Below are 12,836 nucleotides of genomic sequence, written 5' to 3' on the forward strand. Positions count from 1 at the left end.
ACGCAAGATAATGAAAGCGCACGTAAAATGCAAACAGAAAATGACAACTGCTCGAAAATCGAATGTGTGGCTGCTCGAATGAATCGCAATTCGAAATCAACAAAAGCACAGCAGAAGGAAAGGGATGAAACGCAGCGGTGCCGTATGCGCGCGCTGTCCGCAAGATGTTTGTCTGCTTCCCGCTACCTGTACTGTGCGCCCGACCCGTATGCCAAAACAGGGTTGGTTCAGCGGGATGCGTCTGCGGCTGGCAGTTGCGGGAGGAAAAGTCGTGGAACAACCGGAGAACACAGGGCGAAGCTGCACAGCTCGCTATTTACGCCTGCTGGAAATCGCGCATCGCAAAGGAACCGGATTGGTAGGCGTGACAGGCAGTCGGCAGGCACCACCAAACCCACACCACACCCGTGCCTGGTTGTACCGCTCGCGTACCCGTCGTCTCGAGCGGGTGCACAAGTGCAGGAAAAACGGCGGATAAGCACGACGACGAAAGCGTACGAGTGGCAGATTTCTGGTTCCAACCCGGGGGTGGTGTGCAAGTGGCACTCGGTTACGCTGATGCGTGTGTATTGGTGCGCGGATTTCAACGACGATATTCATTCCGCCGTGCGCGTTTCGTACGTGTGGTTCTGGACGGATTCGCAGCGTAGCAGCAGCAGCAAGTGAAGCGATTTCGGTACTTGTAAAAACGGGGCGATACGTATCTCACCAGCGTGTGCGTGTGTGCGTTGTGGCACAGGCTTTGCGTACCAACCGGATGTTGGCAGCCATTCAGTGGTGGTTTTTTTTCGGCAATACGATTCCGAACGTAAAGGAGCACGACGCGCATATCCAACAACCGGGCGGTCGCCAGTTAGTCGTCTTTTCCTTTTGGTGCCGTCACACCCGTTGAAGGACACCGCCGACGTGTAGCACCGCCTGCTGCCACGGGGTTTTTACGGTTCCGCAGCTAGTGTGTTTTGTGTTACTGTGTGTGTTTGTGTGTAGCCGTATGTGATGGGGAAAAAGGTGGACGTGCTGCTGCTACCGTTGCCATTTGCCGTCTTTCACACCCCCCGTCAGTAGCGAGAAGCAGCAGTGGAATACGTGTGTGCTCGCGTAGCGCATAGCCAATAGGGGCAACAGAGGGTGGGTTTAGATTATCGGATCTTGCGTCACGGACACTGCTCGACCCGGGGTGGTTACAAACGCCCGTGTTTGTGTGTGTCCACCGCACCACGAGCACCCGACCGCGAGTACCAAAAACCTGCGGGAGCTGTTCCGCGTGCGATAGAGACAAAGCAATCGCCCGAGAAAGTGAATACGAGAGTGCGTTTACGAACGGCGCGGTCAATAACGATAGTGTGTGAAAACCGTACTGACGAACGGAGAGACGGGTGAAACGGTGAGCTCTCGGGGGTACGGGTTGAAGAGCAGCAGCTGCAGGGCCTGTTCGACGGGATTTGCTGTGTAGTACCGCCGCGCACGCACGTATCCCAATAGCGCGCGATGGAGCTGAAGGCGGAGAAAAAAGACAACGATGACGATGAAAGCGGTGGTCGACAGCGACAGTATCGCAACAGCACCACCGTTGCAGCTGCGTCGGTTGCAATGGATGTCGATGCGGCAGCGAACGGTAATGGCGACGCGATCTCGGATCAGGAGATTGTGGAGGTTGGCATTGATGAGGATCACATCAAGTTTCTCACCAGCATGCACTCGGGCGACGAGGAACCGACGAACGGGCACCGTGCATCGTTGGTTGCACACCGGAGCGCCACAAATGGGGTCGCCGGAAATGGACGGGACAGGCGGGCGGTTATCGAGCGTAGCAGTAACACCGTCGCCACCGGAAAGCATCGTCGTTCCGCCATGTTGCGCATTCCAGCACATCGGAATGGTGTGTTGAATGGGTTGAAGGTACAGCAACAGCGTGGCAACGGTGCAATCGGGTACAGTGAGGATGAATCGGACGGTGACGATGACGGCGATGAAGACGACGACGACGACGATGATGATGATGATGATGATGACGACGACGACGAGGAGGATGTGATGGTCGTCGCCGCGAACATCCTATCGAAGACGGCACAGAGGTCATCGTTGCTTGGTGGTACGTGTTTGCAGGAATTTTTCACATCCCAAACCGATCGCAGTGTGCCGCGGAATCCCATTTACAACCCATCTCTGAAACTGTTTGTAAGATTTGTTTCCCTTTTTCCGCTTTATTTCTTTGTAGGCACGGGCCGGACGTATCAGTGTGACGTTTGTCCGCGGATATTTCATCGGCCGGATCATTTGCGCTACCATATGCGTATCCACGAGAAGAACAATCCATTCGAGTGCAAGCTTTGCTTCAGTGTGTTTGCATCCGATCCGGCATTCGCACACCACATACGCACCGAGCACGCCGGTATGGGGTTGGCCGATGCATTGCCACCGGTACCGGAAACGGAGGCGAACTTTTTCGCCTGCACGTACTGCGACAAATCGTTCACCGATGCGGTTGAGCTGGAGGAACATTTACACCAGCAACATTTAGGCAATCGACCGTACAAATGCAACATGTGCCCGAAAGCGTTCATCCGGATGGATTTCCTACAGTGCCACTACCTGAAGTACCACAGCTTTCATCCCATGGACGATGAGGAGGAGGAGGAGGGAGAGGAGGAGGAACAATACTTGCCAATGGAACAGCATCAACAGCAATCGCAGCACGCACAGTTTGAAAATAGGGCGAAAAGGCCCCGATTGATGGTGCGAAAGATTGAAGATTTGGTGGATGATCGTATGGCGAAGAGTGCTAGAGGTGGTGTTGGTGTGTCCCGGCGTACGTCCCACACCGGCACGGGGACGAGCATCTCGAGCGACGAACATCGGGACGATGAGGACGAGGACGAGGATGGAGACGATGAAGGGACGGGCGCGGAAAGTAGCGATCAGCATCAAAAGTTTCTCCAGCGAAAGGAAGCGTCTGGCGGGCGCCACTTTCTCCCGAAGCTAAGCAGTGTCCATAGTCGGTTTCTGGTGGCCATGGAGGAACAGCATTCCAAAAAGTTGGCCGCAGCAGTCGCGGTCGAAGAGTGCATTAAACATCGGTGTCCGGTTTGCGATCGAGGTTTCGCTCGCGAACCGGACTTGATGCTGCACGTGCGTACTCATCCCGGTAGGTGCTGGTGTGTGTGCGTGCGTTTTGTGTCCTAACAGGGAGACGGTCCTTTTCTTCAATTGTTTAATTGATACATTTTCCATTTTCAGATTTACCCACCTTTAAGTGTCCGCTGTGTGAGCTGACCTTTATCGGGTCGGATTTTTTGAAGAATCACCTTAAGAAGCACGTACTCGGTAATGGTGAAGATCCGGGTGCACCTGGTGCAATCGACTTGACAGCTGCCCCGCCGACGGAACCATCCGCACAATCGACCGGTGATGTCGGATCGGATCCGGTTCGTCCACTGTCCACTGCAATGCCCTCGACGGCTAAGCTTCCGAAGCCGATCATTACGTCGAAACCACCTTCCACTGGCATATCGTTGTTGAAACCGATCGAAGAACGGAAACCACCGGACCATCAGCAAGAGTATTGCGTGAAAACGGCCGACGGAAAGTTTATGTGTACGGTTTGTGAGCGACTGTTTTCGCACCAGCAAACCGTGCGCATCCATTTCCGGATCCACACGAACGAAAAACCCTACAAATGTACATTTTGCGAAGAGTCCTACATCCGGTCGGATTATCTCGAGCGCCATCTGAAGGTACACTTTAAGGATGGAATGCTGCCGGCGGTGGCGATTGCCAGTATGGCCGCGGCGGCTGCTGCAGTCGCAACGGGTGGTAATCGATCGGCTGCTTCATCGCCGCCACTTACGGTGAAGGAGGAATCGTTCGCTGAAAGCCCGGTCACACCGGCCGGAACAGGTACGGCGGGCAGCAGTTCCGCCAGCAAACCGCTCATCGGTCGAGCCGGTTTGGCGCCGGAAAATTATCATTTCACCGAATCGAACGATGGACAGTTTGTGTGCAAGATTTGCGATACCGTGTTCAACCAGGTGGCCTTACTGCGCAAGCACGCCCTGGCGCACACGGAGGAGAAACCGTTTCACTGCGACATTTGCGACCGGTCCTTCAATAGGGTAGATTATCTGAAGGAACACTTCAAATCGAAACGGCACCTACAACTGGTGGCCGAAGCTGCCACGGGTGGCGATAGTTTATCAGCGCCGGCAACACGCGCCGATGAGGAAGATGATGATTCCACGATGGATGATGGTGTTTCGTCGATGGCTCGATCCAAATTGACGGGGAGTAAAAGTACCGCGAAAGTATCCTCATCACCCGCCGTCGGTGGGGCTGAGGTGACTAATGGCGACAGAGGTGCACGCGGAGCAGATGCGAAGGGTAACGGTAACAGTAATAGTAGCAGTAGCAGCAATAGTAGCAGCAGTAGCAGCCGAAGTAGCAGCAGTAGTCGAAGCAGTAACAATAGCAATAGAAACAATACCTCCGTTACGTCCAATCCGAGTCCACCGAAGCAGAAGCCCGGTACGACTACACCGCCGGTGGGCGGCGAAGCTGAGTCACGATCGGTGCTGGGTGAGTTTCACCGATCGGATTACGAACGCACCAGCGACGGACGGTACAAATGCAACCAGTGTGATAAGACGTTCGTGACGGCGGTCACGCTGAAGATGCACATCCGGTTGCACACGGGCGAAAAGCCGTACAAGTGCGACAAGTGTGATAAGGCGTTCATTCGTTCGGATTATCTGAAGACGCATGAAAAGTGCCACCGGCAGGAATCGTTCCTGAACATGCTTTCGCTAACGACATCGAAGGAACCGAGCACGGCCTCGGAAGCGGGTGATTCGGATGCGGACGGTGGTGAGGCGGAAGAGGAACACACGCAAGAGGGCAACCGGTCGATGCTAGGGAGTGGTACGATTAGCGGAGGAAACGACACTGCCGGTGGAGACCAGAATGAGGAAGAAGAGCAAGAAGATGATTCCGAAGAAGAAGAAGGCGAAGAAGAAGAGGAGGAGGAATCGGAAGAAAGCGATGATGACGAACAGGTACAGTGTGCGATAAGCGCTGCGCGCGAATAACTCGTAATGGGTGCACAAATTGGATTTTTTATCGTGTTTTCAATTTATTACAGGTAATCGAAGTGATGGTAAAGGAAGCGAGCTGCTCCGAAAGTGAGGATGATGAGGAGGACGCTGAGGAAGAGGAGGATGAAGAGGAGGAAGAGGAAGAAGAAGCGGGTGGACAGCATACTCTGTATGCGGCCAACAACAGTACAAACCGGAACGCATCCAGCACAATGTAAGCATAGTATGGGGGAATAAGTTCTTCTTTCGGACCTGGGCATTTCTGGCTTTCCAGGATTTCCGTACAATATCCGTACTTGGATAGGCAGTCCTACATTAAGCGAATAAGATAAATTTATTAGTTGTTATTACATTAACTCCTAAAACGAATGTATGATATAATCGATAAATAATAATTCTTTATAAATTGCATCCTTGCAGGAACGTAACAAAAAACTCGCGAAAGGAAAAAGTATCGAGTAAGCGAAGAAACCGAACGAAAGCTTCCGTTTCTTCGAATCGTAGTTTCGCGGCAACTAGCGGTGGAGACAGCAGCAACAATGGGTATGACCACGAGGATGACAGCACATCCCAGGCCAGTGGACCAGCCAGCGGTCATCAGTATGGCGGAGCCGAATCGATGCATAATGGCCAGAAGGGCAAACACCGGTGTCCGATGTGCGATAAGCTGTTTGCCTGGCCCAAGTCACTCAAAATTCATCTTCGTACGCATACGGGCGAGAAACCTTATCGGTGCGATGTGTGTGGCAAATGCTTCGGACGGTCGGACAGCTTGCGAGGCCATAAGCGGACACACACTGAGGAAAAGCTCATGCAGTGCCATTTGTGCGACGTTAGCTGTACCACCGCGGCCGAGCTGGTACAGCATCAGTATTCAGCGCACGGTTTGCAGCCATTGGAAAGTTAGGGACCGGAAGAATTACGCATATTCGCACAAGCACCTGTGTGTGTATAGGTGATTAGGCAAAAGTGCTTTCAGAATGGTTCACATCTCTTTCCCTAATGTAAGGTACAATTTGGTGAAATCTAAACATCAATCTACGGACGAAAAAGGGTCGAGGATTTCTTCTGTAATAGTTTTGAGATCGATCGATCGAATTCCACCGGAACACACCAACACGTGTTCGGCAGCCTTCGATGTAACGTAGTGTAAATAAATATATGTACTTACATTTTAATACCAGAGACGCAACACACATCCACTTATGTAAGCTGCAAATACATAAGTTTGCAGTTTCAATAAACGAACTTTCGTAACGTAGATCGATTGGGATTCGGAGTTTCGTTGGTATGTAACGTCGGGCGATGCCGTAAGGAAAGATCCAAATCTATGACCGCAGTTTTCATAGCGAAATTTCCATCTGCAACAGAATTTTCGGTAATCTCGATGTTTGGCTTTCTCCTATGATTGATTTCGCTAGCCTCACTTTTCACACCACAGAAAAAAAGGTTTCAATAGTATATTTCGGTTCACTGCAACTAATGTGTATAATATTCATCAAAATGGTATTCATGAACAAACAAATTACCAGCCATTAGGTTTACAAATATGTCATCCACGCGATTGAACATGACTGTGCTAGGGATTATTGCATGCAATTGTAAACAAACCGCGGATGAGCTGTTGTCAACTTTGACAATCAAAATAATGGCTTTCTATATGCAAAGGACCTTCTGAACAGCTGTTTGCCGAAATTTGTGCCCATTTATGTTAATTTACTTGTGAATAAACCTGTTCTACGAGCAAAGGGGCTAGCTATTGCAATTGTTAAAGGATCCAATTGTGACATCGAAGAACTGGTAATATTAAACCCCAACAGGAGGATTGGTATTTTTACTACAACAGGTGGGTTATAACTTCAACGGACTCCATTTTAAAAAGGCTTGAGAGATGCTCAATACGCTTTTACTCATTATTTCAGCGATAAGCTTCGTTTTCAAAGATGGTGCGCACAAAAGTATCTCGAAACACGGCATCAAAGCGAAACCGTACCAGCTATCAAGAGGAGCGCTACGTTAACATTATGCGTGAGTTTGAGATTGTATGTAAGTAAAGGCAAGCGGACGCGTAACCTGTTGAATGCTTTAAATGGATGCTAATGGTGCTTTTATGTATTTTCGATAGCTGAAACATTTAATACGTCGATCGACGCAAAGCTGGACGCTCAATTGGAAAAGATTGACTATCAGGCGAGCATGATGAAGAGTCGCATACCGAAGGAAATTCTCCAAATGACGATGGGTGATTTGCGAAAGACCGACTGTAACCTATTCGTCGATGTGCTAAACATGGGTTCCGCGATCGAGGACATCATGGGCGCAGGAAACTGCAGTCAGCTCTCGATCGGATCGGGAGATGGGCAAACAAGCCTGCAAAAGTCATACAGAACCGATGAAGGTTATCTTACGGAGGAAAATGCAAAACAATCATTTGACGTGATGGCATCGGTCAAACCATCGAAACGTCCGATCGGACCGCTAGCGTCGGCAATGAAGAAAAACCGCCGCCGCAGTAAATCCGTCTCTGGCCATACCACCACACCTTGCAAGCCGGCTTCGGCGTCGTTGTTGTTTGGGATGAAAGCAAAGAAACCCGAAGCGTGTACGCCGGGTAAGAGCCTATTCCTGGGACAGTCAGAACGATTTTCGCGTCCCAAGTTTCGTACACCGATGGCAGAGGTCAACAAGAAGGGTCGTACACAGGCGGTCAGTACGGATCGGGGCATGAGCCAAATCACGCTGAAGGTAGAACCAAACACACCGCTAGCCTTCATACGCTATCCGAGAGTGGGCGAGAATGTTTACTCACTTACCGGCAGTCCGGTCGTGAATGCGGTCATGACGAAACACATGGCGAATGTGAACATTCCGGTATCTAACGGGGTGCTGTCGTTGCAGCCGACCGATCTGGAGGATGTAGATACGAAGTTTTTACCCAAAATCGATTACGCTACGTTGGAGCATCTGAAAAAACTGCAGTCGAACTTGAACAAAATCATGCAGTACGCTGAAGAATGCAATTTTCACATGAAGGAGTGATACCAAAGAAGTTGCACGTAAAACTGATAGAAAAAAGACTGAGTGTGTGGTTGGGTTGATTTGTTTTGTGATTTGTGTATCTTTAAGCGTACAGTTTTATACTGCAATGTTTGAATAAATGTTTTTTGTCACTCACTTTTACATGATATATTGAACTAGAGTTTAAACTAGGGTTTTATTTATCAGTTAATACTACCTTTGTTTGCAAAGTACAAAATCTACTATTGCCAATGTTTATTTTTAGATGTTTTCTGTGTGAAAGAGGTGGGAATTGGTCCATGCTGAATCGAAGCTTTCTTTTGTAAATGTCGTAGCGTTGGGTTGGTGCAAAAGTTCTTAGCATTAAAAGTCGTCTGTACACTATACACAAACATTTAGTTTTGTTTTAACATTTTCAACACTATCGATACAATTGCAAATTACGCAATAGTTACGCTAACTAAAGGCAACTTTGGTACAAAGCAAATCTTATTGGTTTGGCAATATTTAATTCAATTATCAAAGAGAATATAAATATAGAACAGAAGATAGTTTTCCCGTATTTACTTTTCGTCCAACCTATCAACCATCTCTCCGCTCTACTTTAGCCCACTTTCACTTACGGCCGACTGCTTGGAGTTTTCATCTCACAACCTGTTGCTTGTCCATGTTGCTTCATGCAAGCCACCGTCTGTAGCCGTGATCGTCTAGTGGTTAGGACCCTACGTTGTGGCCGTAGTAACCCAGGTTCGAATCCTGGTCACGGCAGTGTTTGTTCTCTAGTAGAAAGGGGAGTTTGGGAGAAAGGTAACGACGACAGCTGGGTGCAATTTCCCCTAACTTCTCACTTTACTTGAAAAAGACACTGTCACGGAAGACAATAGTGGTCGGATGAACTTATCTTTTTTGCCTCGTTTTTCCGTGCCTTCCGATTTAATTCCATTTTGTCAATAGTCTGATAAATTGATTTTAAGCCCATTTTTTTTATATAACAATAATTTTCCTCTGTTAGAAAATAGTAGTATTGTTCTGTATTCTAAATTATTTGCTTTTTATGAAATTGTGTTCAAAATCGATTTATTTTCTTTTAGTACTGTTGAATTAATTTAATTACACTTAATAAACCCATCAGTAAGCTGTGCAAAAGCTAAAAATTTCCTTTGCGATTGTGAGCTCATCGTGGTTCCACGCACTGCTTTGGATACTTCGTTTTATGAGCTATCGTAAACGCAAACAACGCACGGTGTTTGGAGATCTGCTCGTGATCTTCCTCCTTGGGATGAAGCGTTGGGACAGACAGCAGTGATGTTCACGACCAGACATAGCACGGACACGATGCGAGCAATTTAAGCTATACGATTGATAATGTGCTCTGTTGCTGCAAGATAGTTTAGCATGTCCGCCCAGCGATCGTGGACAGCATCCTTGACCCCAATTTGAACTTGAACCTCCGGAGATCGTACACCCGGATATTACGCTTTTACATCCCTTTCCAATCGTGCCTTTCGATGAGTAAAGCAGTAGGATAGAGTTTATTAATCGTGTATCGAAACCAACCACAGCTACCAGCTTGGGATCGCATGTTTACCCTGCGAAGGTCGAACCGAACACTGTTCTACTGCTTATAAATGGTTTCGTTTTTGGACGTTGTACGGAAGATTTATTTTATGGCTGCCATGCTTTTGTCTCTCTGTTTCTTTCTCCATCCAGGAAAAAAAACACTGCACCTGAGTGTACTGTTCGTGCTAAAGATCACACGCAGCGTTTTATGTTTGTTTTTATTTTAAGGTTCAATCACCGCTGGCATCTTCCACTGTGAAGTATGGGCAATAATATAAAGAGGCAGTAAACAATCGTCATGTGAGTCCTTTGTTTGTTGACTCGCCGTGCAATGATTTAATCTCAACGTCTATTTATAAACTGATTTATTGTATCTGTATCCACCATGGAAAAGGTCTTTTTGCCTTTTTGTAAGGCAAAGTATCAATTTACTGCAGTACAGTTTGTGAGCACCTCTCACCAACTATTAATTATATTTGTTCTACTAGCTGAAAACTCTCCTCGCATTCAATTAACTCAACAATCTATTTAATTTATAGCATCTTTAATGAGACACATATCTGTTACGGTAATAGGCTTAAATCAGCTTTTTAGTCTATTCGCAACCTGCCCATGACGGGTTCGTCGCTTGATGCGGCATTTGAGTCTTTTGTGTTCAGTGATTCTTTCCCGAGCCGCTTCGCAGCAATGTTTCACCGGTCGGCCGTCCTTGAACATTGCACCGTGGTACTATATCCGTCCGCCGTTCTGCCAACACACAGGAAGCCCTTCAAGCAAGAGGGTACTTGCTGAAGAACTGCCAGAGCATCGTTCTGCAGCCGAACCCGGCGTATCGTAAACAATAACAATTCACAAGCCGTACAACAATCCCATGGGGCATGCGGTACATCCTCCAGCATAATAAGTTCCAACCGGCATAATCAACGCCAATTGACCATCTCACCTGTCTTCCTCCCGTTCTTTACCGCTACCGTCCTACCGGGGGAAAGGAGAACGATTCAACCCAACAACAGAACCGGCAACAAATGAGGTAAAACAAAACCACTCAATTCCCGAATCCGCTTCATCTGCTGCTTCCACGCGAAGTGATACGGAACGTCAGGTTCGATTACGTGTTCGGTTTTCCGCCATTTCCACCCATCCATCCCTGCCCCACGAATCCCCACGAAAAGGGATGCTTTATTGTGTCCAACCGTTGGCCTCCAATACCATTTTCGTGCGCTGTACGCTCTTTCCTTCTCGCGGGAAGTCAGAACATCATAACAAAGAAAGGAAAAAAAACAAAAAAAACAAAAAACGAGCAAAGGAGCTACTCGTGCGGGCCGCCACCACGGGCGGCACCGTGATCGATAACTGTGGCTTTTATGGGGGGGATGGCGTACCCTCCCAGGTACGCGATACGACGATCATCAACGGTGATCATCAACGGTCAAGAACAATTCCGAACGGCGAACAAGCAGAAGCAGTAGTCCGGTCAGGACCGGCCGACAGCGATCGGTTGGTTTGCGCTGCGGTTCGTCTTCACCGTCCAGAACGACATCAGTCGCCGGTGGAGCAGGTAACGCCGTACCCATTAGCCAAGCACCCGAGCACTGTTTTGCGCGGTGGTCAAACCATTTTTCGGACGTTTTATGCTACGTTTTACTTTACATTACTTGGTGTTTACGTTTATGTGTGTGATTTTTGGTAGTGTATGGGTGTGTGAGTGTGTGTGTGCCTGATTAGAACATTTGATTGTTTCTGTTTAGTTTTTGTGTCAATGCGTTTTTGTATTATATTAATTTAGTTAAGAAATTAATTAAAAAGATAATTAAACATTTTCGCAGGACATTTTTATCAATTAAAGTTGAATTTAATTATAAGACATATTTCATAAAAGAGAAAAAAAATTCCATTAGTGTACGAAATTCTTGATGCGATAGAAAAAAAAAACCAATGAAAATTGTGCATGTAAAAAGTGATTGATTAATTTTGTAAAAGTATTTAAAATAATTAAAACTAAGATGTTTTGGAAATGGTGTTTTAATTATTCATTAAGTTGCAAAAAAATTAACAAAAATTTATGAAAATCAAAATGTTTTACTAAAAAAATAATTTCCCTAAACATATTTTTTTACAAAGTTCAGTGTGATGAAAAATTTGTGATTCAATTTCATAGTTGTTAAAAAATATTCTAATAATAATGTTTCGATAAAAAAGTATACTTAATTTCATTAAATTAAAGCTGTAGTGAAATTTTTAGAACATCGGGAAAGGGTTTCTCTCGCTTAATTGAAAAAAAAAACCCTCGAGATTTTTGTTCGATTTTATTACCATATTGGTTTGCCCATCGTGTTGGGGCCCACCCTTACCCTTACCACGCAACAAACAAACGACAGCCCAAAAGTGCATTAACAAAACCGGCCCAGCTGAACGGGCGGAATCACCGGGTGAAAGAGATTTGAAACCGATTCTCACCTTAAAGACAAAGGAAAAAGGAAAAGAAACACCCATCCCCCCACCCACGTCCCCCCTCGAAAGTGACCCACCTGATGGTGGTGGAACCATTTGATAACGGTTTCGGTCGCGTGACGCATTGTTGTTTTCGGTGGTGCTTTAATAATTCGAATCTCAGCACACGTTTAATGCTACTTGCTCTCTATCCTTCTTTACCGTTCTACACTGTGCGTGTGTGTGTGTTTGTATCTGATAGTGAAGTTTTGCGTGTGCAGTGATTGTGTATGGGTGCAGAAGTGCAGAAGTGGAACGGATCAGAAATCAGAAAGGAAAGAAAGATTTTCACCATCAGCATCATCATCATCGGCATCTTCAACATCATCGACCGGCCATCGTCACCTGTCGCGGTCCACACGGTGTCCGAGTGTTGCAGGGCCCAGAATCATAACGGTGATTCAGACCCCCCCCCCACTCGGCCGTAAGGTTACGGGAGGTGTTGGATTCTTAAAACGCCCACGGTGAAGGGACTTGCCTTTTATGGTCGCTGGCGGTAGCAAAGGTCAAGCCATTCAAGTGGGGCATCAGGCCAAGTGGAGTGTGCCCCCGCATGGAAATCAAAGGGGGCCAGAGTAACACCGCAAAACACAACAACGTCCAGGAAGGTTGAAGATAAGAAAAGGAGAAGAGAATAAGCTCCAATAAAAGAAGTGTTACGTGTTTCGGTGTTCCAAACCC

General features: G+C 47.3%; 2 protein-coding genes and 1 non-coding gene across 3 annotated transcripts; all 3 read left to right on the top strand.

Annotated features, from left to right (window-relative positions):
* The first annotated feature begins 1,488 nt into the window (after positions 1-1,488).
* Positions 1,489-5,994, top strand: LOC128710235 (zinc finger protein 236-like). Its single transcript, XM_053805281.1, has 5 exons — positions 1,489-2,092; positions 2,219-3,145; positions 3,238-5,048; positions 5,135-5,301; positions 5,508-5,994. Exons 1-5 carry the CDS (start codon positions 1,489-1,491, stop codon positions 5,992-5,994), a joined length of 3,996 nt encoding a protein of 1,331 aa, XP_053661256.1.
* Positions 5,995-7,030: 1,036 nt separating this feature from the next.
* On the top strand, positions 7,031-8,126 carry LOC128707514 (borealin-like). Its single transcript, XM_053802470.1, has 2 exons — positions 7,031-7,133; positions 7,213-8,126. The coding sequence occupies exons 1-2, from the start codon at positions 7,031-7,033 to the stop codon at positions 8,124-8,126; spliced, it is 1,017 nt and encodes a 338-aa protein (XP_053658445.1).
* A 675-nt stretch (positions 8,127-8,801) lies between these two features.
* On the top strand, positions 8,802-8,873 carry Trnah-gug (transfer RNA histidin (anticodon GUG)). Its single transcript has one exon. It is a non-coding gene; the product is annotated as a tRNA-His (tRNA).
* Positions 8,874-12,836: the final 3,963 nt, after the last annotated feature.

Source organism: Anopheles marshallii, chromosome 2, assembly GCF_943734725.1.
Source record: "Anopheles marshallii chromosome 2, idAnoMarsDA_429_01, whole genome shotgun sequence".
Classification (NCBI taxonomy): domain Eukaryota; kingdom Metazoa; phylum Arthropoda; class Insecta; order Diptera; family Culicidae; genus Anopheles; species Anopheles marshallii.

What these genes read in the sequence shown, in the direction of transcription:
- LOC128710235 (XM_053805281.1), top strand. Translation starts at nt 1,489, where the DNA reads ATGGAGCTGAAGGCGGAGAAAAAAGACAACGATGACGATGAAAGCGGT. An exon ending in GCACGTGCGTACTCATCCCG is followed by an intron (nt 3,146 to 3,237) that starts GTAGGTGCTGGT and finishes TTCCATTTTCAG; the next exon opens with ATTTACCCACCTTTAAGTGT. An exon ending in CGGAACGCATCCAGCACAAT is followed by an intron (nt 5,302 to 5,507) that starts GTAAGCATAGTA and finishes GCATCCTTGCAG; the next exon opens with GAACGTAACAAAAAACTCGC.
- LOC128707514 (XM_053802470.1), top strand. Translation starts at nt 7,031, where the DNA reads ATGGTGCGCACAAAAGTATCTCGAAACACGGCATCAAAGCGAAACCGT. An exon ending in GCGTGAGTTTGAGATTGTAT is followed by an intron (nt 7,134 to 7,212) that starts GTAAGTAAAGGC and finishes TATTTTCGATAG; the next exon opens with CTGAAACATTTAATACGTCG.